General features: G+C 37.1%; 2 protein-coding genes and 1 long non-coding RNA gene across 14 annotated transcripts in view; 2 read left to right on the top strand and 1 right to left on the bottom strand.

Moving 5' to 3' along the window:
• Positions 1 to 4,531, top strand: part of ORMDL1 (ORMDL sphingolipid biosynthesis regulator 1) — a 12,425-nt gene extending 7,894 nt beyond the window's left edge. For both annotated transcript variants that reach the window (XM_086361925.1, XM_086361913.1), the window contains exon 4: positions 3,005 to 4,531. In XM_086361925.1, the coding sequence (XP_086218051.1) occupies positions 3,005 to 3,140 (136 nt within the window). In that variant the 3' untranslated portion in view covers positions 3,141 to 4,531. The remainder of the gene's footprint in view (positions 1 to 3,004) is intronic.
• LOC147378739 (uncharacterized) overlaps positions 1 to 12,587 on the bottom strand; it is a 17,654-nt gene extending 5,067 nt beyond the window's left edge. The window contains exons 1-2 of one of the 2 annotated variants that reach the window (XR_015148871.1): positions 12,265 to 12,550; positions 10,592 to 10,689 (exon numbers count right to left, since the gene is read on the bottom strand). This is a non-coding gene — a long non-coding RNA (uncharacterized LOC147378739). Of the gene's footprint in view, positions 1 to 10,591; positions 10,690 to 12,264 lie in introns of both variants that reach the window. The other variant, XR_015148882.1, reaches the window with a different exon arrangement.
• Positions 12,585 to 24,681, top strand: OSGEPL1 (O-sialoglycoprotein endopeptidase like 1). Of its 10 annotated transcripts, XM_086361904.1 has the most exons (10): positions 12,633 to 12,723; positions 14,071 to 14,311; positions 16,889 to 17,050; positions 18,781 to 18,934; positions 19,210 to 19,305; positions 19,950 to 20,154; positions 20,231 to 20,379; positions 21,174 to 21,304; positions 21,429 to 21,500; positions 23,003 to 23,152. In XM_086361904.1, exons 6-10 carry the CDS (start codon positions 19,995 to 19,997, stop codon positions 23,079 to 23,081), a joined length of 591 nt encoding a protein of 196 aa, XP_086218030.1. In that variant the 5' UTR covers positions 12,633 to 12,723; positions 14,071 to 14,311; positions 16,889 to 17,050; positions 18,781 to 18,934; positions 19,210 to 19,305; positions 19,950 to 19,994; the 3' UTR covers positions 23,082 to 23,152. The 10 variants fall into 10 exon arrangements, 9 of the variants coding, with proteins under 9 accessions (XP_086218023.1, XP_086218003.1, XP_086217980.1 ...); XM_086361897.1 differs by lacking the exon at positions 16,889 to 17,050 and having other exon boundaries at positions 12,585 to 12,723; XM_086361877.1 differs by lacking the exon at positions 19,210 to 19,305 and having other exon boundaries at positions 12,585 to 12,723; positions 18,781 to 19,168.

Below are 24,681 nucleotides of genomic sequence, written 5' to 3'. Positions count from 1 at the left end.
TTAGATTAAATTTGAAGTAGAAACAGATTGTTTTGTTTATAAATTGTTACTTCATAGAGAATATAAAATACAGGCAAAATTTAACAGTTAAAACCAGTTTTCACTTCAGTCAAACATATGGAGACAACATTACATGTTCCTCAGTATGCCAAGACAGTCTAGAATGTACAAGTCAGATATATTCTAGTTCACTTTCTTAAGCTGCTTGCAAGAAAACTAAACACATAATCTTGTTCTGTTGTCCACTATCAAATCAATCTCCCTGAACAAAGATTTAGATGATTTCAGATGAATTTCACTGACTACCTGCTGCATTTGAATGCTCCAACTCCCTGGGAGAGACAGTATGGTTTAGAGAAAACAAGTTAGGCTTTCATTATGGGACAGACCTGGGTTGAATCATGTAGCTGTCACTCAGCCTGCTTGGTTGGTTCATAAATAAAATTCTAGCCAATGGTACCTAACTCAAATCTGATGATATAAAAAATGAATGAGATAAGATCTATCTGTAAAGCATCTAACCTTATATCTGGTATCTGATTTCCTCCTAATATCTGATATTCAGGATCCTCCACAAAATGGTTCCTACTTTATTTTTCCTTTATGTGAATATTTTACCTTAACCCAACTCCCACTAGCCACACTCTTCTAAGCAGTGTTTCTTAAATATGTTATGTATAATCCTATTTCTATGCCTTAGTTCAAGTCATTTTTTCCACCTGAAATGCTTTCTCCTTTCTTAATTTATCTGTCTTGTTTTTCTTTCAAGATTTAAATAGTGACCATCTCAGTGAAGTCTTTTCCTTAGCAACCAACCTTCAGTGAAATGCTCTGCTTTGAACTTCTGTAGTAGTAGTAGTTATCAGAGAAGGCAGTGGCACCCTGCTGCAGTACTCTTGCCTGGAAAATCCCACGGACAGAGGAGCCTGATAGGCTGCAATCCATGGGGTCGCAAAGAGTCAGACACGACTTAGCGACTTCACTTTCACTTTTCACTTTCATGCATTGGAGAAGGAAATGGCAACCCACTCCAGTGTTCTTGCCTGGAGAATCCCAGGGACAGGGGAGCCTGGTGGGCTGCCGTCCATTGGGTCGCACAGAGTCGGACACAACTGAAGTGACTTAGCAGCAGCAGTAGTAGTTATACATCCCTTAATTTATGCCACTTTATATTATTTCTCTATTATTTTATTTCTGCAAAGAATTTATAAGTGCATAGAGTGCTTTGAATTCTACACTCAGATGCTTTCATACAATGGATATTTAACATATATCCCAATCACTCACCCAGTCACAAAGAATATATATAATTATATATCCATTATAGAATCAGTGTGGTCTGCAGTAACTGGAAAGACTTCTTAGAGGCGTTGTTGTTGGTCAGTTGCCAAATTGCGTCCAGCACTTCACAACCCCATGACCGCAGCACATCAGGCTTCTCCCTCACCATCTCCTGGAGTTTACTCAAACTCATGTCTATTGAGTCGAGGCATTAGAATCCCTTAAAATGGAACTTAAGGTAGGTTAGGTGTTACATTGATGTTTAAGATAGGGAAGGCATTTTCAAATGAAGAGAATGAAGTAATCATAAAGTGGTAGATTTCTTTTTCCTTATGTAGATTTCGTTCCACATAAGAGGAAATTTTTTAAGTTTTTAATTATTTTAGCCTGACATAATATCAAAAGAAAAATATGTATGATCTAACAAAGTGACAGTGAAGTTGCTCAGTCGTTTCTGACTCTTTGTGACCCCATGGACTGTAGCCTACCAGGCTCCTCCGTCCATGGGATTCTCCAGGCAAGAGTGCTGGAGTGGGTTGCCATTTCCTTCTCCAGGAGATCTTCCCAACCCAGGGATTGAAGCGGGTTCTCTCGCACAATAGGCAGATGCTTTACCGTCTGAGCCATCAGGGAAGTCCAATGCAATAACAAGAATAATGGCTATTCAGAGAGCCCTAAATTTGTATTTTAGCTCTACTACCCTCTAGCTATCTGACTTTCAGCCATATTCTTGAAAGTCTCAGTATCCTCATCTATAACATGTTGAAGATTGCATTATAATACGGCTGACCATTGAATAATGTGGGGCTTATGTGTGCCTAGCTTCTGTATAGTTAAAAATCTTGAGTATAACTAGTTAGCCTTCTGTATCAAGTACAGTACAATGCTTTATTGTTTACAGTCTTTACATCCTCTTTATATTAGGATACTCTTTTGGTGGCTTCTTGATGTGTCTTCATCCTGATGTACCCTTGGGTCAAACTTGGGCATTCTGAATTGATGATTTATAGTCTTAAAGGTGGCTTAGGCTTCTTAAAACAAATTCTCAGATATTGGATATCCTGAATATATACACTCAGATGTTCAATTATAGAAAAACAGCTGGAATCTTACAGTAATATCTTTCAAGTTGCCAATTATACTGGTTATATCCCTGTTCAACTACAGTATGGAAAAAAGAACATCAAAAGGGCAATCAAGTATTTGTTTGCTTCCGCAGATGCTATTACAAATTGTACTAATGCACTAACACCCTGTTTTTCACAACTTTACAGCAGTGGCTTTTAACCTTTTGGTGGGTCACAATAAACCATTTGAGAATATGATGGATGCTCTGAATCTGGATCTTCTCTTTAGATATATACACATTAATACAAAACTATACCTAAAGTTTCAAGAAGCATACGAACCCTAGTTTGAAAGCATTCTGCTTTAAAGGATGCTAAGTAGTAACTGTCTTCCATTAAATACATTTTACACAATTGCAAAAATGCAAAATGTGCATATATGCCTCTATTCAACCAATGTTTCAGTCTCAATTAAAGTTAATTTAGGCCCCCAAACTAAAATGTTTGCTCTTGTTCTAGTGCTCAAAAAAAATGGTTCTGCTTTTAGGTATTTATGTTTCAGTGGCCTTTTTCCCACCTTTAAATATTTAAAGATTTCTAAGCAATTTCACTTTTAGATATTTTATATATATATATTCTTACTTTTGTTTCTACAGATATTTTCTGGCAAGTTTCTATACGAAGTATGATACAACTCACTTCATCCTAAACACAGCTTCTCTCCTGAGTGTGCTAATTCCCAAAATGCCACAGCTACATGGTGTTCGGATCTTTGGAATTAATAAGTATTGAAATGTTTTGAAATGGAACAGGAAGTTTTACAGCTCCTGAGTTTTCTGTAAGGAAGGAGTGGTTAGTAAACTGCATAATGTGAAATGAGAGGTAGCTACATTGGAAGGCCAGTTGCTAGTTCTTCATAGGCTGTTTTGAAATGCAGATTCTTATAGGAAGATGTCTCTGTTTAATGCATCTGGTATCTTTCTGAAGAGAGGCTTTATGGGCAGGCTGGGCAGGCCCAGCTTATAAGTTAAATGTCTGTAAAGTAAGGGTGTAGTAGATAAATCCAAGAAGTAGAGATTTATAAGAAACTAAGTCTGGCTTAGCTTATAATGAATGGGCATTATGTTGGGAGAAGAAAATTTTCAATCATTCAGTCATAGTCAGTTTAAGCCGACTTACATGTAAACCAGAATCATTTCTTTACAAGTTTATTATAAATCGTTTTTATTACCATACATATTCCTCTTGTGTTATATAAGAGGATATATATATTTGTTTTATACAAACCAATTCCTACCTTATGAACTTTTTTGGTTTTGCAGGCTCCACATTGTTTGATAAATGAGTTTATTTTTACATTTATTACTGAGTTCATGAAAGTCCACTTTCATGACTGATTGATGATAGAAGATAGTCAGGCATCTTAGAAGCAGCCTCTGAGCTGGCCTTCTAATTTTGGAATAGAGTGGGTTTTGCTGCCTTTCCATATACAAGGCTACTAAACCAATTAAGAAAATAATTTATTTTTCATAATTAAAGTATATGGTAACTTAAAGTCTCTGCTTATTTGGTGGAGCAATTTAATTGTTGCCGTCTGCCATTCTTTAGTAAAGAAAATTAAAATGGACAACTACCTAGCCCACCTGTGACCTGGCAGAAACTGCTTCTCTAGTAATAGTATCAAAGTAAATAACGGAGTCTTCTTTTAGCAGGTCTGCAGTAAAAGATAACATCATCTTTTCTTAGTCCTTCTGCTCTCAACCCCCATCATTTACCCATTCGTATTTTACCTTTCAATATGTGAGTCTTAGTGTAGATAACTCAAATTTCCAAAGCAGCAACCATATTGAATTTTTGTCACATAGAGAAGCTTTCTATAGTTGCTAACATTAATTCCAAGAAATAACTATATACTACTTTGAGAAGTAAACATGTCAGAAAAAAGTTCTGATATGGAATGAAACCGAAAAACCTAGTAACGTTTGTAAGCAAGAGTGAGTAAAAAGAATTATAAAACCAACTCAAAAGTCAGTTTGTTTCAAACTGACTCTTAGGGTAATGATCATTGTTTTGTATTTTAAAAGTATTGAGTTTAGAAATCAGTTGTATGATAATGCCTTTGTATGTTTGTATTTTTAAATAACCAGTAATCTATACTTAAATAAAATTTTTCTTTGGTGTAAGGTTATTGCAAAAGCTTTCTAAATTCAGTCATTAAGTTATGCTTAAATTTTTTGTTTTAAGCAACTGAATTTGCAAAAGTCAAAGTGTTAGTGGTTCAGTGGTCTCTGACTTTTTGCGACCCCATGGACTATAGCCCATCAGGTTCCTCTGTCCATGGGATTCTCCAGGCAAGAATACTGGAGTGGGTAGCCATTCCCTTCTCCAGGGAATGTTCCCAATCCAGGGATTGAACCTGGGTATCCCACATTGCAGGCAGATTCTTTACCATCTGAGCCACCAGGGAAGCCCTTGTAAAATTAAGGCAGCTAAAAAGTATTCTTTCATTTTTCTTCATTTTAAAGTTTATCTCAAAAGGCTTAAAATTTTTTTCCACAGACTTCAGAGACAGAATTCTGCCTCTAATACAGGCCTTCTGCTCTTTCCTCTACTTTAGCCCTTCAGTGTGTTAAAAGATATTTATTCAATAGATATTTGAAGGCCCACTCCATTGTAGGAACTATTTTAGGTATTGTGGGTACAGTTTGTAGCAAGACAAACCAGGTCCTTTCCCCTATGTGCTTACATTCAAGTTGGAGAACAGATGAGTAAACAAATACGTATTATTTTACATAGTGATAAATGTCATGGGGCGGGGGGGCGGGGAGGAATAAACCAGTAAAAGGCAGGGGAGCCTGCCTCAGAAAAGTCTTCCATAAAGATCCTAACTAATGTGATACTTAGACAGAGACTTTCCTGATGTAAAGGAGCAAGCAATACAAAGATCTGGGGAAAGAGGCTTTCCAGTACTGGTGATGGCAGGTACTAAGGCTCTGGGGCAGGAAGGAGGTGGTATGTTTGAAGGACAGTCACTGTGCCTGGAAAGGAGTAATAAGCAACAAGGATAAGAATGGTAGCAGATGAGTTCAGAGAAGTAGGTAGGGGTCGACCAAGGTAAAGAGCAAATTTTATTCTAAGCCTGACAAAGCCATGAGAGCGTTTTGCACAGGAGAGTAAAGGGATCTGGGGTTTTTGTGGTGGTTTGCTTGTGCGTCTGCGAAGCTCACTGGCTAATATTGGAAATAAACTATAAGGGAATGGGAAGCAGGAAGAACAGTTGAGAAGCTACTACAGGCAAGAGGTAGCTTAGACTAGGGAATTAGCTGATGCAGTGGTGAGAAGTGGTAAAATACGGGATATACTTTGCAAGTACAAATCCACAAAACACTCATACAGTGAAAGTAAGTAGGGGGAAGGGAACTAAAATAACTCATAGTTTTTTAGCCTTAACACCTAGGTGAGTGGTTGAATGGTAAATAAGAAAACTTCCTAATTTCACAAATTTGTACAGTTTAGTGTAAGATAAAACTTTTTTAAACAAAATCTATAATGACTATTATTTGGAGTAAAATCAATTGCTATGCTATAATTGCTCCTAATTTCAAGTCAGGACACATAATACCAATTTCTAAATAGGTCTGAGTTCAGAAATGCTACTAATTTTAGCATGCATTGGTGACTCTTTACTGCATCAGTTATTACTTTGGAGTTCCAATGGTGGTGTTTTATTTCCCTCATTCCTTCTACATGTATTTACTGGAATTCTTTTGTAAGGAAGATTTTTCCCTTCTCTCCCATTTATTCAGTCATTTATATTATGAGCTCATGGATGTTTTATTCTTTGTTTATAATCCATTATAACACTATTAATTTGTTGCTCAAGTTGTCCTCCAGCTTTGACCAATGGGAGTTCCCACTGGAACGTCCAAAGTTAACCCCTGTATTCTTTTCACTTGCCCCATTTTTCATTTTTGTTTTTAAGCATAGAATGGTATTTGTTAGGTTTATGTCACTATAGTCTGTTAAACTAGAAAGATCTTGAGGGGCATAGCTGTCTCCTTAACTAATATCTGTATGAATTAGCCTTATAAAACTATATGATGCCAAGAGTTGGAAAAGACCTTAGAGGCTATGTAATTGAACCCCACCACGCCTCTGTTCAGTCCTGTGTTAGCACTAATAAAGGAGGACTTACAAAAATACAAGGCTGCATTTTTGTAATGGAATTTATAACCTGTTTTAGCCAAAATTTAATGCTTATTCTACATAACTTTTCAGCTATTTAACTTTTAAACTGTTATCAACAGCACTGAATAAATACTACCAGAGCTCTCACCATTGTCCATTATGATACGGTTTCAAATTTCTCCCACTGTCCTGATAATTCTGCTCTAAGTTGCAGTTTATTATATATCGCACTAAGGTAACTACAGATATGATGTCACTCCAACAGTACCACTTCCCTTGCTCTGGATACTTTTTATTTATTTATTTTTTTGGATACTTTTTATTTTTAATGAAGCATATTATTTTAGCTGTTTTGAGAGCCACATATCACTGATTCACTTTATGGTCACTAAAATCTCCAGTCCCAACATGCAGTGCTGTTCAGTGATGGTTTTCCCTTCATGTACTTACTTAATGGATTTATCTATATTCCTGTAGATCCCCATGTTATTGGATTTTAACCTGTTGATTCATCTTGTCTAGCTGATGTTGAATCTTCTCATGCAATGTATTTTTCATGTCTCCTGTATTAATCTGTGTGTGTGCGTGCGCACGCTCAGTCATGTCCTACTCTTTGCAGCCCCGTGGACTATAGCCTGACAGGCTCCTCTGTCCATGGAATTTCCCAAGCAAGAATACTGGAGTGGGTTGCCCTTTCCTCCTCCAGGGAATCTTCCTGACCCAGGGATCAAACCTGTGTCTCCTGCATTGGCAGGCAGGTCTTTACCACTGAACCACCAGGGAAGCCCTTTATTAATATATATCACTAGTAAATATGACTCCAAAATATCCTCATGCAAAAGACAAATGCAGGAACCCAGTATAGACCAATGCAGTTTAATATTCTTTCTAACAGGACAGAAAAGTGTAATTCCCAAAACAGTTACATGGATATTACATATTGATGTTGGAAGTGTAAACAAGTTCAGTACTGGGAAGATAGGTCTAGGTTAAAAAAAAAAAAAGTAATTTTTGAATAGCACTGGGCCGAGAAGTAGGTAAGAGCATAGCAAGGATAAACACCTTCATTTTGCTTGATGTCAAAAAGTAGTGAGATGTCTCAGATTTTTATTTTACTCCATAATTATAGTTCCAGTTAAAAATGATTCAGCAGATAGTTTGTTATGGGGAGTTTAAAAGTTTTTGTTTAGGGCTTCCCTGGTGACTCGTTGGTAAAGAATCCACCTGCCAATGCAGAAGACACAGGTTCGATCCTTGATCTGGTAAGATCCTACATGCGACCGAGCAACTAAACTTGCTCCACAACAAGAAAAGCCATCATGAGAAGTCTGTGCACCACAACTAGGAAAAGCCCGTGCAGCAACGGAGACCAGCACAGCCAAAAATAAATACTTTTTTAAAGTTTTTGTTTAGCTACAAGTGAATGAATACATAAGAATTATAAACATCAAACTTAGAATACTGAATATTGGGGTATACAGTACACAGCTTAACTGAAGGGTGACACTTTAGCTCTTAAATTGGGTGTTTGGTTCACAGAAGTTGATTATATTATTTTTGACACTTTCATAATTAAAATATTTCATAATTTAAAATAGCTAATAATATATTTGTATTTTATGTTCAGAATAGTATAATTATTCTATTTTTTGACTCATTCAAGCCTTTAATAAAACAACTAATGCTTATGAAAGTGACTCAACCTGTAGCTCTAAAGATCTATGTAATCTCAAATTAGCACATAAGCTAGTTTTGTTACTGTGACCTTTAACTGCATAATTACATGAATAAAAATAATTCTCAAATTCAAGAATTGAAAGAACATCATTAATGCTTAGAATAAACTCTTTACAATATGAAAGGAGTTTTACAATATATAAATTTTCTGGATTTCCAATTATGTTGTTCAGTCACTTAGTCTTGTCCAACTCTGTGACCGCATGAACTGCAGCACTCCAGGCTTCCCTGTCCTTCACTATCTGCAGAGTTTGCTCACACTCATGTCCACTGAGTTGGTGATGACATCCAACCATCTCATCCTCTGCCACTCCCTTCTCTTACCCTCAATCTTTGCCAGCATCGTGGTCTTTTCCAGTGAGTTGGTATTTCACATCAGGTAGTTACAGACTTTTTGACACTTTTTTAAAAAGTTACAGATTTTGGAAAATATGTGTTACTTTGACCATATTATAAAGAAGATAAGCATGCATCATTTTATTCATTTTATAGTTTTCTAAAAGAACAGAAGAGCCAGATGATTCATTGGCTATTGCCCAGGAAAATACCAGTATACCAGCTACTACATGAAAACCTGATACAGTGATCCTGCTTTGAAATGTGTCCCTCCTTGGAGTTACCAAACTCGTGCTTCTATCATGGCACTTAATGGTCCCAGGGAGTTTAGGGGAGCAACAAAGAGATTCACCCTCTCCATCTACTACCAAAAACAGACTCCACACACTTGAAAAATAAGATCATCTGAGTATGTTAGTTTCTCAAAAAGTTAAACAATTACCATATGATCCAGCAATTCCACTTTGGGGTATATACTCCAAAGAAGTGAAAGCAGAGATGTGAAAAGATAGTTGTACAACTCATGTTTATAGGAGCACTATTCACAAGTCACAAGGTGTAAGTAGCTAAAGTGTCTGTCCATTGACAGATGAATGTGTCAACAAAACGGTTTATATACACAATGGAATATTATTGAGCTTTAAAAGGAAATTCTCACATATGCTACAACACTGGATGAAACGACATTAATGCTAAGTAAAATAAGCCAGTTACAGAAGGACAAGTACTGTGTCACCTAGAGTATGAGGTACCTAGAGTGGTCAAAGTCATAAAGACAGACAGAATGGTGGTCGCCAGGGGATGGGAAGAAAAGGAAATGAGGAATTAAGTGTTAAATGGATAGTTTCAGCTGGGGAAGATGAATTTTGGAGATGGATGGTAGCGATGGTTGCACAACGATGTGAATGTATTTAATGCCACTGAACTGTACGCCTAAAAATGGTTAAAATGGTGATTTTCCTAACATTTAACATGATTTTTTTAAAAAACAGTAAATTTGTGATACAAGCATCATGGTTCAGCAAATGAAATAAAACATGTTCCAAAGATGAGACCTGCCTGATGAATGGTATTACCATTAATTAAAGAATGTAAAGTCAAGTGTTAGTTGCTCAATTGTGTCTGACTCTTTGCTACAGACCTCCTACAGCCTGCCAGGCTCCTCAGTCCATGGGTTTCTCCAGGCAAGAATACTGGAGTGGGTAGCCATGCCCTTCTCCAGGGAATCTTCTGAACCCAGAGATGGAACCTGTGTCTCTTACGTCTCCTGTCTGAGCCACCAGGAAAGCTGTGATGAAAGAATGTTCCACATCAAAAAAGATATTTGTTAGCAAAGAAACTTAAGAGAAAGGCAAATGACTTTTTTTTTTTAGCACAATTCAACCTATGAAAAACAAGAGAGCTCTGTGACTCAAGTGGAAAGGGGTGCATCAAGCCTGAAATATTAGCCATTAAAAGCACCAAACTCATTTCTATTGCTTCCATTCCATTATGCCAAACAATCTGGTTATAATTTGGATCTGGCTTTCATTGTAATTTGATCAGCACAGAAAAGGTGAGGATCAGCAGGCTCAACTATCCTAGACCCTTCATCATTTCTCTTAATACATTAGTACTATGGTTTTTACATAGCAGTTTATTAGCAAATTGTGACTCAGCACTCCAGAGTCCAATCACTTCTAGACCTGATAAACTGATTTCAATCCTAAAAGAAAATCAGATGTTGAAACCCAGTAAGCACACTATGGTCCTGCTAAACTGTGGATAAATCTGTGGCAAGCTGTCCCCTTCCCCAAGTGACTCCTCTCTTAATGCACATTTTCCATAATGCTGAATTGTAATTGCCTATTATCAGACTCATGGGGCTTCCCTGGTAGCTCAGTGGTAAAGAATCTACCTGCCAATGCAGGAGATGCCAGTTCAATCCCTGGGTTGGAAGATGTGCTAGAGTACGAAATGGCAACCCACTCCAGTATTCTCACCTGGAAAATTCCATGGACAGAGGAGGCCTTGCAGGCTACAGTCCATGGGTCTCAGAGACGGACACAACTGAGCATGCACACATTATTAGACTCCATTCCTTGAAAATAGAAAATGGATATTTTATCTTTTATCCCTAACAACTAGTAAACTGCCTAGAAAAAGGAAAGAATCCAATAAAGATGTGATATGTGAAAATCCAATTTAGTTATGACATAATTAGGATAAAGATTCTTCTATATAAAGTTTTCCTCTAAAGTTTACAAGTGGAAAGCTAAGCAATAGCAGAGAATGTGAACATACTTATAATTCCAAACTCTCAATTCATGTTGCAGTTACAGTGGTTAGGCCATGTTTTCTTGAGAATGCCCATGAGAGTGGCATTCAAACCATATGATGTGATCTGCATAAAAGCCCAGACAAGCCCCAGAGAGCATACATCTTTCCCCCAATAACTTCTCCAGTATAATAAAGAATGTGGAAGAATTATACCTTCCCTTGCCAAATATCTAGGACTGGTGTAAGTGCCATTCTTTCCACTACCCATATCGTTTCTGTTGTTCAGTCTCTAAGTCATGTCCAACTCTGCGACCTACCAGGCTCCTCTCTCCATGGGGTTTTCCAGACAATACTGGAGTGGATAGCCATTTCCTTCTCCAGGGTATCTTCCCAACCCAGGGATTGAACCTGCATCTCTTGCATTGAGATGAAGAGCCACTGAGCCACCAGGGAAGTCCCAAATTCCTTCCTAACATCCTTAAGTTCTGCTCTTTCACCTAATGCAGCATTCAGACTCGACAGCAGCCAAGGGTACCCAGATAAGGAGTGCCCAAATAAGGTATCTATTGATACAACCAAACACAGCAGGGATAATTCTGACAACACAGGAGAGCATTGGGATAATGTAATTCAAGCTGCAAGAAAATACCAGATGTGAACGACTTTATGTTCAGAATAGATCCCAGTGTATAAGAGAAAGTAATTCCTGGCCTATCATATGCAATCAGGATGACTAATTATTCTTAACCTTTAGGTCTTAATTTTTCTTTTTTCCTCTTTTTGGGTCAACAACACATCTTAGGGAAAATATGAGCTATTTAATATTCTATCAGTTAAGAGAACAGGCTCCAGGGCAGCTGGCCTGACTTCTAATCCTAGTTCTGCATTTACTAGCTGTGTAACCTGCAAATCACCCAAACTCTGTTGTCCAGTTGTCTCATATGTAAAATGAGGGCAGTAACTACCTCATGGGGTTGTTACGAAGATTGAATCTGCAACAGTGCCTAGCGCACAGTAAACTCCACTTTATTGTTAATTATGTGCATTATTTCATACATAAATGAAATTTTTTATAAACATTAAGTTCTACCTTAAAAATTCTTAGTAGTGCTGATAATCATAAATTTCATACCTGGTGATTATGAATTACATATCTGCCACTAGACCATAGCTGTGACTTTCCCTACCTCATACCAAGACCTTCACACCAAGAAAGGCATAAACATGAGCCGGCCTTGTCCAGCCTTGAATTTATAAAGACCTTGCGGTAAGATCTTAACGCCTTGCGGGGAAGAAGAAAGAATAGATTCGGACAAAGCTATTCAAATGGTAATAAGTTCACTTACGAATAAAAACAAAAAAAGACTGAAGGAGGTTAAAGAATAGGAGTACATACTATGGTGAAGACTGCCTCCAGAGTAAGCAAAGACCATACTTTTCTCACAGTGGCGTCCAAATTCCAGCCTAAGGCAAAAATTTTTTTTTTCTTTTACTGTAGCGTACGTAGTGTTCGGAACTAAATGCTACGTAGTCGAATCTGTGCTCTCGTAGTCGAATCTGTCTCCGCTGTATCAGTCAGTAGCCGTGTGACCTTGCAGACTACACCTACAGGTCTGGGAGAATTGCTTGAGCGCACGCAGAGCATCTAGGGAAAAGACAGCCTTTGCGATTGTATTTATTCTGAGTGACGCCCTCGGGGAAACAGCTGCTGATCCTGGCGACGGGACGCTGGCCCCATGTTGATGACATCACTTCCGGGGTGGCAAGTTCAGGCTTTCCTGCGCCTGGGAAAGGGCATTCAATCGGCTTTGCACGGAAAGGAGATGAGTACTAGCTACTAACGTTGACGAGTAAGGTGGGTGAGATAGCTCAGCCCTCTTCTCTCTGTTGCTTTCGCGCGGCTAGAATAGCGGTTCCAGTTAGAATCCCTCGCCGCCTTAGAGCAGAGACCAGCGCTGGCCAAGTCCCAAGACAGACCAGGTTCACTTGGGATCCGGCTTGGCTCCAACGAGAAGGGCTTCGCACAAGCTTCCTTGGCTGGATTTAGTGACTATAAATCTAATTTTTCATGGCGCGTCTGTTGGGACTGCATCCTCTGCAGCTGTCCTCTGTGATTACGTCGCTCATCTCCAATCCCTGGACGCCCCTCTGCCCCTGTGGAACAATAAACTTCCAATATTCGCTCTTCCCGCTCCCCCCCCGCCCCCACCGCCGCATTCTGTCCACTAGTGTGATAGAGAAAGAATCTACTAAATTTCTAGAAGGTTCTAGAACAAGGTGATTTGGGCGACATGAGATTAGATACTTGGCAGTGTGAAAAAAACAAAGTGCTTTAATGATGGACAGCTGTTATTGGAGACAAGAGGATTTGGGGAGATCTCTATTGGTGGCTCAGTAATAAAGCATCCCTGGGTGGGAAAGATCCCCTGGAGGGGGAAATGGCAACCCACTCCAGTATTCTTATCTGAAAAATCCCATGGACAGAGAGGAGCCTGGAAGGCTACAGCCCATAGGGTCGCAAAGAGACAACTGAGCATACACACCAGTAGGATAAACCTGTGGCAAAAGTGGAGATTTAATTAGAAAAATTGTAATTAATAGATAAAATAGGTATTAGGTTATGGTCGTTTTAGCTGATGTGTTCTTTTAAGATGAGCTTTATGAGAACGCCTGTGTGTAAACTTACACGCCTGAATCTTACTGTGTATTTAATGCGAACTCTTGGTTTTCAACCACATGATTAAATTTTTCTTTTGAAAGATGTTTCCGGGAAATGGAATGCATTAGTTTTCATTAGTTTTGCTTTGCCTTTATTGTGTTGACTTTTTAAAACAACAACTTGTCTTAATTTTGGCTATAAAAAAATAAATAGCACTTTTCAAGGGACTATGTAACTACTGTACTGTAATATTAGCTCTTTTATAAAGAATAATCGTTTGCTAAGAACATACAAGTATTAGTAATACAGAAATTTTATATATAATTTTATGTCTATCTAATGTTCCCCTTAAAAGAGCATTACTTTAATTCATAATTATTTTAAATAACTTTAAAATATTGTGCTAACTTTTAACAAAACTTTCCTAAATTTTTATAAAACTATATATTGAAAAATAAACCAAGTTTTCAGGAATTTTGCTTTACTGAATGGGCTAGTGGCAAATGTCAGTTCCAAATAATAGTTTGTTTCTTTCTGTTCTAGGAATTACCCATACAGTAAATATGCTAATATTGAATAAGACAGCAGGAGTCTTTTTTAAACCATCAAGAAGGAAAATTTATGCATTTTTAGGAAGTTTTCATTTTCATCCTGGAAAACTATTCCTTCATAAACTAGTATTGGGAATTGAAACCAGTTGTGATGATACAGCAGCTGCTGTAGTGGATGAAGCTGGAAATGTTTTGGGAGAAGCAATACATTCCCAAACTGAAGTTCATTTAAAGTGAGTAGGCATTATCTTGGTAGTTTCCACTTTTTTTGAAAAATAAAATGAAATAAAATCTTAATGTATTACATATAAAAGGCAAATTTTAGAATCTAATTTCTTCTTTTGTGCAAGTCTTAATAACTGATGTATAAAACCTTACACCTTTCAACCTGGCTTTTAAGGACCTCCACAGTAACTTCCCGACCTTAGCTAATCCTGTTGCCAAAAACAGACAAACTGTGGTGTTTAGCCATGAATTCCCTTCAGCAATGCCATTTCCTTTTGTCCAGCTGTATGTTTCGTGGTCTCCACTGAAGTCCTAGGAAAGTATGACCTGACCTACAGCCTGTGTTAATCACTGAAAAAGAAAATCCTATTACAAATATAAATATAAATATATATATATACGTCATGTCGATACTTAATAATATACCATTGTATTAAAACATAGAATGGTGCCAGGTTTATAACCTCAGCTATTTCCAGAGGGCCACCAGGCAGATTGCATAAATAAGTGGGCTGGGAATAATGTAGAAAATAACTATAGGAGGTCACTGCTCCACTCCAGCCAATTGTTGCCATACAGGAATGTAGGCCTTATATTATTTGATCATAAGAATTTTCAAGAGAATGGAAATCCGGAATGTTATGGTAATATCTCCCAAATTTTAAAAATTAGTAGGTAACTCCAACATATTAAAATACTGTGCAGTACAACTACACCTTCAAGCCATTGATTTCCAATGTCTGAGTAGTGAAAAAGGCTGGCGTTTTGAGACCATAAACTAGTATTTGAATCATGAAGTAGCAGTCAGTATTGGCTCTGACTTTGGGAAGTTCCTTATCCTCTCTGAATCTGTTTTTTTTTTTTTTTTTTTTAAATTTATTTTTAATTGGAGGATAATTGCTTTACAATGTTGTGTTCTTTTCTGCTATACAACACCACGAATCAACCATGAGTATACATATAGAATCAACCATGAGTATACATATGTCCCCTCTCCCTTGAACCTCCCTCCCACCCCTGCCCCTATCCCATCCCTTTAGGTTGTCACAGAGCAGCAGGTTGAGCTCCGTGTGTTATATACAGCAGCTTCTTCCTAGCTATCTGTTTTACACATGGTAATGTGTATGTTTCAGTGTTATTCTCTCAATTTGTCTCACTCTCTCCTTCCCCTGCTGTGTTCACAAGTCTATTCTCTATGCCTGTGTCTCTATTCCTGCCCTGTGAATAGGTTCATCAGTACCATTTTTCTAGGTTCTGTATATATGTGTTTATATAAATATTTGTTTTTCTCTTTCTGACTGTTTTACAGGCTTTAGACTAGAACTGACTCAGATTCATTCCTTTTTATGACTGAGTAATATTCCATTGCATATGTATGTGTGTGTGCGTGTGTGTGTGTGTGTGTATACCACAACTTCTTTATCCCTTCATCAGTCTATGGACATCTAGGTTGCTTCTGATTCTGTTTTCACATCCATAAAATAGGAAAGATAATACCTGCCTTATGGAATTGTGGGTTGCATGATACTTATAACAACAGAATATTATAATTAGAAATAGTATACTTGAAGAGGCAGAGTAGGCCTCTAATGGTTACATATTACATCAAAGGGGCTGCAGTGGGCCTTAATAAGGCGCAGTGACATACTAGCAAGTCCTTACCTCCAAGAAGCTTAACCTACTCTTTGAGACATGATATATAGACCTACAAGGAAAGTTAGGAGTGCAAGGCAGCATAAAGTAAGTATCACAGAAGTAGTACAGACAATAACTTATTACCATACCTCAGTTTCACAATCCTTTTACTATTTTGGGGTTATCTGAACAAAGGAATGTTAACTGCACAGAAAAGCCTACCCTGACCACTTTATCTGAATTAGGTACTCCCACCCAGTTTATTCTATATCATCATATCCTGCTTATTTTCTTAGTAGTTCTTTTCATAATTTTTATGTTTACTTATTTAGTGTTTCCTCCAAATAGACTCTAAGCTCCAAGGTGATGGAGGCTGTGTCTGTATTAATCACTACACTGTACCTAGTGGCCGGCACAACACTTGACATGTTGCATGGGTCAGCGGCCTTGAGAGACAGATAGGCCTTTAATGAATGGAGATGAAAGACTTGTAGACTGAGATAGTGTCATTGGCAAAGGAAAGAGGTGAGAAAGTGCTGGACAAAAATAAACCTTTCAGTTTAGCTAGGGTGAAAGTCACGTGAGAATACTATACAAGCTGTTGGATACCAGCTCATCTCAGCATGTATTGAACACCTATAATTGCAAGGTAGCCTCTGAGGCACTGTGGGTACAAATATATGATTTTTTTCCTCTGAGCAACTTACCATATAAAAGGGTTTAGATTCTGATTCAGCCACTGACTAGCTTGGAGACCTTGCACCATTTTATGTGACTCAGTATCCCTATCTGTGAAATGGGGATAATAATGGCTCCTAGCTCATAATATTGTTGTGAAGATTAAATGTGAATTCTTTTAAAGTATATGATGTAGTTCTTGTCAAATAGGAAGGGCTGCAAAAACCCCATCTATTACTGGTAACAATACTACTCTTTCTGTTATATATTAGTGAAGAAGACAAAGAGGCAAACAGGTTGTTGTAAAACAGCATGTAAAGTGAAGTAATATAGGTCTGCTCAGGAGAGGAGTTCCTTTCTTCCAAGCCAGAGACCTGGAGGACAGTCTTGACTTCTCCCTCACCACTCTGTACCCAAATCAGTCATCGGTCATGGTAAATCTACCTTCCAAATATGGAAACTTTCCTCTCCCTTTTCTCTGACTTAATTCAAAACCCTTACTGTCTCTTGTCTGAACTCCTGACTCCAGCCTTGAGGCTAAATGGTTTCCATGCATCTTTAGGAGCTTTGTTCCTTAATCATCCATTTCCATACTGTCTAAAAATTATTTGATTATTAATTGACTTGTAGCAATCATTGTTAATTGTTTGAGAATAAAGCCATTGTGTTTTTCATCTCTTTCATCTCTGATGCTTAGCATAATCCTTAGAATACAAAGAAGAGGCACAGAAAGAAGGGAAGTGTAGACAAGTGGGGGAAGGAAGAAATACATAGAAGGGAGAGGATTTGGATTTAAAGTCTCCCAAATTCAGTCATCACTGCTTTTTTTCTGGCAACACAGTATAGTACAACTCCAAGGATCAGAGAAAGTATCTGGAGAAGTATAGTTAGAAGGCTTTGAACAGAGTGACTTAATGAGAGCTTTTTGAAATTGCTGGTGACAATCAAACAGCCTGACCTCATCAATACTTATTAAATTAATTAAATGTGGAAAGTGAGGGAAAGGAAGGAGATAAAAGATGAGCCTTGAAACCTAAGCAGTTTGGAGGTTATTGATGCCATTAACAGAATTGAGGAATATAGAAGAAAAAGTAGCTTTAGAGAATTAAGGAAAATTGTATTACAATATGAATGTGTTGAAATAAGGTAATTCCTCTTAAATAGCGCTCTCATTGACTGACACATACATATTTTAACTATTAAATAATTGAATGCCATTTGTATAGAACCTGCAGATCTTACAACATCAAATCGTCAAATATTTGAATTTCTTTTTTGAGAGTAGAGGTATATCTTGCAGACCCTCTACATTTTTGCTCTGCCCTCTGATCAGTCACATGCTGGCCGTTGTTTTGCTAACAACCTTTGCCTTCTAATTCTTTACTCTTGACATTTGGAGTGATCTTCCTCTGCTTGTCCTACATGGACCAAAAATCAAAATTGGATTCTTGGATTAAGATTGGATCCCAGAATTTATTTCAGGATTGCAAGCTGTCTACTGTCCTACCATGACCTGAAGTGCAGTGTGTTTAAAAATAAACTCGTCTTCATCACAAAACTGTCTTCGTGTTTCTGTTAGGATTTCTTTTCTCCCAGTCATTCCAGCTCAGGATTTATCTTTGATGGCTTGGTTCCCCCTTCCCCTGATATCCAGTTAAAATTATTACAGTTTTTGGTTCTTGGTCCCTTTCCATTCTCATGATCACTCAGTTTAAGATGTAATAACCTTACACAAATACTTTTGCAATAACCTCTTTAAAAATCTCCCTGCCTGCATATTGATTCCTTTCCCCAAAATCCTGATTTCCTTTCCTAAAACCCAATTTTATCCTGTCCTTTCCTTATTCAAGACATCTTCCTTAGAATGCTTCTCAGAATTATTTTGGTGATTTCTTTTATCAAGAAATAAATGTGTGGGAGTTGTATACAATTTTGCAAAGTCAGCAACAGTAAATTACATCCTTAATCATTGCATGTTGAGTTCTTATAATGTACTACATATTATAAGGCACACATAATTAGAAAATACTTGACTTACTGATGTTTTTAGTTATATAATGAGAATTTGAAAACATGCCTTCAGCCATAATACATACTTTTTCTTCCTCTATTTTTACAATCTTAAACTTACAAAAGTTGGGTTTTTTTTTTTTATGTCTTTCAGAACAGGTGGGATTATTCCTCCAGTAGCTCAACAGCTTCATAGAGAAAATATTCAACGCATAGTACAAGAAGCTCTCTCTGCCAGTGAAGTCTCTCCAAGTGAACTCTCAGCAGTTGCAACCACCATAAAGCCAGGACTTGCTTTAAGCTTGGGCGTAGGTTTATCGTTTAGCTTACAACTGGTAGACCAGTTTAAAAAGCCCTTCATTCCCATTCATCACATGGAGGCTCATGCACTCACTATTAGGTTAACAAATAAGGTAGAATTTCCGTTTTTAGTTCTTTTGATTTCTGGAGGTCATTGTCTTTTGGCATTAGTTAGAGGAGTTTCAGATTTTCTTCTTCTTGGGAAGTCTTTGGACATAGCACCAGGTGACATGCTTGACAAGGTAATTATTTAAGAATTAATATCTCCATTCTTTTTTGTTAGGTGTCTGTTTCAGCTAAATAGTAATTTCACTATTCATCTAAATATTTCTGGATAATATCATATTAAACTGAAAATATTATGTGAGCAAAACAAAAAGTAAGTAGTGCATAATTTTATGAAAGATTCCTTCTTACCCACTCTGAATAAGATGATATGAGGTTTACATCAGTATATAAAGGTTCTAATAGTTTGCATGTATTACATTTATGTTTTTAGTCAAATAACATGTGAAAGAAAGTGCTTTGTGAAGTGTAATGTACCTTTTAAAACTGAACAAGAGGATATATAAAATGACATAAGGACATTAGAGATGCACAATGTTTCATTATTAAATGTTATCATTGCTGATACCACTGACGAGCAGATTTATTTTCCTTTGTTTTAGCATTCTAAAAATGACTTCCTTATGTAAAAAACCCGCTTATATCAAGCTGAAATTCAAAAGAAATAGGGCAGGTTCTTATTCTGAAGTTTATAATTGAGCAGTCATTGTCATTTTCAAACCTATTTTCCATCCCCAATAAAAGAGCAAAAGTAGATAGGAAGGCAGTGATTGGCCACTATTGAGCACTTGTCAGAAGGAGCAAGATGTCTGTCTTGACTGACCACCAGGTATAGTCCTTAGTTGTAGAAGTATAGCATGTCTTACTCATCCAGGGTAAAAATCATTTCCTTTGTATCTTGGTTTCAAAGTGTACAGTTTCATGATGTTACAAAATTTTTTATTTTGTTTTTGGTAGGTAGCAAGAAGACTTTCCTTAATAAAACATCCAGAGTGCTCCACCATGAGTGGCGGGAAGGCTATAGAACATTTGGCCAAACAGGGAAATAGATTGCATTTTGATTTCCAGCCTCCCATGCAACGTGCTAAAAATTGTGATTTTTCTTTTTCTGGACTTCAACACGTTATTGATAAGATGATAATGCAAAAGGAAAAAGAGGAAGGTATATTTGTAATTAGTAAAGTTGGACAGATAAGTAACACTGGATGGTACCTGAAAATACGCGCTCATTCCTGCAGGTATCGAGCAGGGGCAGGTCCTGTCTTCAGCTGCAGACATTGCTGCTGCGGTGCAGCACACCGTGGCCTGCCACATTGCAAAAAGAACACATCGTGCTCTTCTGTTCTGCAAGCAGAGAGGCTTCTTACGTCAGAGTAACGCAGTACTGGTGAGTCTTGTCATAGAATAGCAGTAATCCTTTACAGTACGTTCCTTTGCTTTCCAGAGCTTAATTGACCACAAGTGTAGGATGAAAAGATCTTTATGCCATAAGTTGCCCCTGACAGTAAGAGATTATGTAGAATGAAAACTAACAGCCATTTCTTGTACAGGTGTGGCACTTTTATAGGACATCTGTACAGCCTGTGTGGCAAAAATGTTCAAGGCTGCATCTTACTGAATTTAAAAGAGGGTTTACAGTATGAAACAAAATGCAGTGTAACTGCTATCACTGTCTAGAAAAATGGACTGTTTCCTTCAAATGTATGTTCCTTTGATGAAATCCCTTTAAATGTACTTAAAAGGCTTGATAAATTTCCTGTGTAACTGTATCTTAAACTTCATCCTTTTGAAAATTGTAAAGTGGGAAAATATTTAAACAGTAGGTTCACAAAATGGAATATAAAGGTAATAGTTTAAGAATTATGTAGTAAAATTTAAAATTTAAAAAATGCTTATAAGCAAAAACTACAGGGTCTAAAATACTGTATAATGATTGTACTGTGAGGAAAGGGTTAGAATAAAATGTACAAAAATGATAGTGATCATATGGTAATATTGAAGTTGTTTTTTTTTCTTTCCCAAATGTTTATTATATAGATATACTACTTAATCATTTACCCACCTACCAAAATGTGATATGGTCTTATTGTATAATCCTGGTATTTTCCCCAGGTTTACCTCACAGCTTACCTCATATTCATATGTGCTATTTGTTCTCTTTGGTCTTCTGAACTTTTTCAGGTTGTATCTGGAGGCGTCGCAAGTAACTTATATATCCGAAAAGCCCTGGAAATTGTGACCAATGCAACACAGTGCACTTTGCTGTGCCCGCCCCCCAGACTCTGCACTGACAACGGCGTTATGATTGCATGGTAAGCCGCAGCGCGTTTGTGGCTCACTCAGAATTATGCAGATATTACTTGCTATTTCATCCTGCTAAAGTTTCTTCCTTTACATCTTCAGCTAGTTATTTTATTTTTAATGGTTCTTATTTAGGAATGGTGTTGAAAGACTACGTGCTGGCTTGGGCATTTTACACAACACAGAAGGCATCCGCTACGAACCAAAGTACGTGGTACCATTCATAATCTCTCTGCAGGCTGTACCGTAAAAGTCAAAGCCTGGATTTTGCTTTTACAGTTAAGGTTTTCATTGACATACTGGTGGTACTTGAAGAAAGATCACGTTAATTTTTTTTCTTCTAACCTAGTTGGTAGATAACTTACAGGAAATATTTTTGTTATAGCAATAAATTATACAAATGTTGGCCAATTATAGATTAGAAACACGGAATAGGTAAGGATGATGAATTCTCTCGTTTGGGACCAGAACGGAAACCATGTCCGTGACCTGGACTTCTGCAGCATCAGAACCATCTCAGCACCAATTGCCATGCTGAAAATAACAGAAATGTGCAAAAAGGATTCAAGTGTGAGATGGGGTTGTGAGTATACAGCTCCACAGGATGCTGAGAAAGTGCCAAAAGATAGTTTATTTTCTGCAGTCCTTGGATTTCCCCTCCCAAATTGAAGTTCCTAGGAGTAGCACAGTTTTTCAATTTGTTATCAAATTCTGGTCTAAGTTAATTCTGGAATAGTAAAAATAGTAAAGCATGATTATATTTCATAATCTAACATAATTCTATTTTCAGTATTGTTTCATCTGCTGTTTTAAAACTTTTCAGCATTTTAGTACATAACTATCAGCCACGTGAACCATAGACTATTAAAGCTGATCATCAGTGGACAAATTTTAGTTAGTAGTGACAAAAAGAACCCCTTTAGTTGTTGCCAGCCTGGCCTCAGGTGGAATCCACCATCTGACCCAGCACAGCCTTCTCATGGCAGTGTTGAGGCTGGAGATGATGGCTTTTAGATTGGGCTCCAGCTGAAGCCTAGCATAGGGCAACATGCTAAACACATAAAAAAGCAGAAATCTGAGGCCAGAGTTATTTACTGAGGAAGAACAGAGGCCAAGGGTAGGATCTAAGGCCTCTCCTGTCACCAGTGACAAAGGAGTGTAGAAAGGAGCGAGCCTGCTTTTGAAACCTCAGAGAAGAGCTGGTGGAAACCTAGTGAATTTCTCAAGTAGGAATGGATAGTTTAGCTGTATGGTAAACTTTTTAGCCTTTTAGCTTTGTAGAGCATAAAGCATTTTTTGTAATTTTTTTGTTTCAACTTTAACTTATTTACAGTATTTGAGAGCAATAGAACTCTTTCAAAAACATCTCAACCCCAAACTCACTAAATTGTGTACATTAAATATGCATAGTTTTTAACATGTCAGTTATACCTCAAAGAGATTTCTTTTGTTTGTTCACTTTTTTTTTCTTTTAGAATAATGAAAGAGGTTTTAAAAAATTGCCAAATTTAGATTTCTAGTCTTTCTTTACCTGTTTTGCTAGTTTGAGGTCCTACTCTATATGTATTCAAGAACCACCATCACATATGATAGTTATACACTAGATACATATATTTTTTGTCAGAATTCTAAACAAATAGTTTGCAGAACTAGTGACAGATCAGTAAGCAAATATTTGAAATAATGTGATTTGTCTGGTTTTGATGCAGATGTCCTCTTGGAGTAGATATATCAAAAGAAGTTGGAGAAGCTGCTATAAAAGTGCCAAGATTAAAAATGAAGATTTGATTTTTGCTTAAAAAAAAAAGTCCCTAAAGGTTTTTATTTTTTTGTATATAAAATATATAATATTAACTGTTCATCAAGACTTTCTTTGTTATTACTTTTCTTATGTTTGATGTTTAACCTGCTCTTCTGAGAGACAATAATAGTCTTACAAGAGAGTATAAGGGTTTTTCTATTTAATTATCAAAAACCAAAATAAAACACCTTGTGAGGAAAATAATATACTGATATTGGCAGGTGAAAAGAAAAATCTTGGAAAAAATGTAGCAATTCTGCTAAATCATGGCCCCATGTTAACACAGGCATAGATCTTTTCCCACCTCTCTCATATCAGAATAATATAAGTTCCTATGGAAACATTACCCTGACTTTTCTAGTGAGACAGCAATTTTTGAATGGTAGCCAGGTCAAAGTCATGTCAACTCAGAATTCTAGGACAAAACAAAAGGAGACTTTCTCTAATAAAATGTAAGTTAATAATTATAAAAAATATATATTATTAGGTATCTTCTCTGGAGCAAATGGGATTTCTATACATTTCTTAAGATCCATCTGAGATTTTAAAAAATATGACATGCAAGTAATACCTCAAGGGTGTATTGTACTTTTTAGTTGGCCACATATATTGACATTCATTATTTTAGAAAGTATATTTAATCAGTGAAAATACATGAGATGAAAAAGGTTTGTTTTTTTGGTTTTTTGATAATGTCCTTTGAATCTGAACTTTTACTGCAGATATCATAACAGTTCATGACTTTTCTGCCCAGATTAAAGGAACTGAATGTACTGTCCTTTGAATTTAAGGATGATGCCTCCAACTGTTCAATGTCCTTTGAGAGGTTTTGCTAGTAGAGATTTATGTTACACCATCCATAACTAGATCAAGTTGTTAAAAGTCCATAGGGTCACAAAGAGTCAGACACAACTGAAGCGACTTAGTGTGCATGCACAGGTTAAGAGGCAGGTGATTTGATGAATTGAGGCCTTTCTCATTTTACATATAATTTTTAAAAATAAAAAGAAAATGCAAGGTAATAAAAATAATCTTTATTTTTGCCCTGTACTTAAAGAGAAATACTGTAAAGTTTTAAGCATGGTAGGATGGTCTGTCTCAGAGAAGGCAATGGCACCCCACTCCAGTACTCTTGCCTAGAAAATCCATGAATGGAGGAGCCTGGTAGGCTGCAGTCCATGGGGTAGCTAAGAGTCGGACATGACCGAGCGACTTCACTTTCACTTTTCTCTTTTATTCATTGGAGAAGGAAATGGCAACCCACTCCAGTATTCTTGCCTGGAGAATCCCAGGGACAGCAGAGCCTGGTGGGCTGCAGTCTATGGGGTTGCACAGAGTCAGACACGACTGAAGCGACTTAGCTTAGCTTAACTTAGGATGGTCTGTCTAGGCCAAGATACTCAGAAAATGCCTATGTTATTGAATGCAATAATGATCCTCAACTTTGAACCCACCTGAATCTAGCAACAAAGTTCAAAATTTGCTTCTAAAGGCTTTTTTCTTTTAAAAGTCTACAGAGGCTTAATGTTTCGTTGATGTGAATTCTTAACAATGCTGAATAAATGATACTGGTTTTTATCATTTGAA

The sequence above is a fragment of the Bos grunniens genome, chromosome 2, assembly GCF_055505025.1.
Source record: "Bos grunniens cultivar Pamir isolate PY7600 chromosome 2, Bosgru_T2T1.0, whole genome shotgun sequence".
In the NCBI taxonomy this organism is placed as follows: domain Eukaryota; kingdom Metazoa; phylum Chordata; class Mammalia; order Artiodactyla; family Bovidae; genus Bos; species Bos grunniens.
This window is presented reverse-complemented; position numbering and strand designations above follow the sequence as displayed.

Bases quoted from the DNA above. Each gene is read 5' to 3' on its own strand.
- OSGEPL1 (XM_086361854.1), top strand. From the start codon at position 14,091: ATGCTAATATTGAATAAGACAGCAGGAGTCTTTTTTAAACCATCAAGA. The intron at 20,380-21,173 runs GTGAGTCTTGTC...GAACTTTTTCAG, and splicing joins GTCAGAGTAACGCAGTACTG to GTTGTATCTGGAGGCGTCGC. The intron at 21,305-21,428 runs GTAAGCCGCAGC...GTTCTTATTTAG, and splicing joins AACGGCGTTATGATTGCATG to GAATGGTGTTGAAAGACTAC.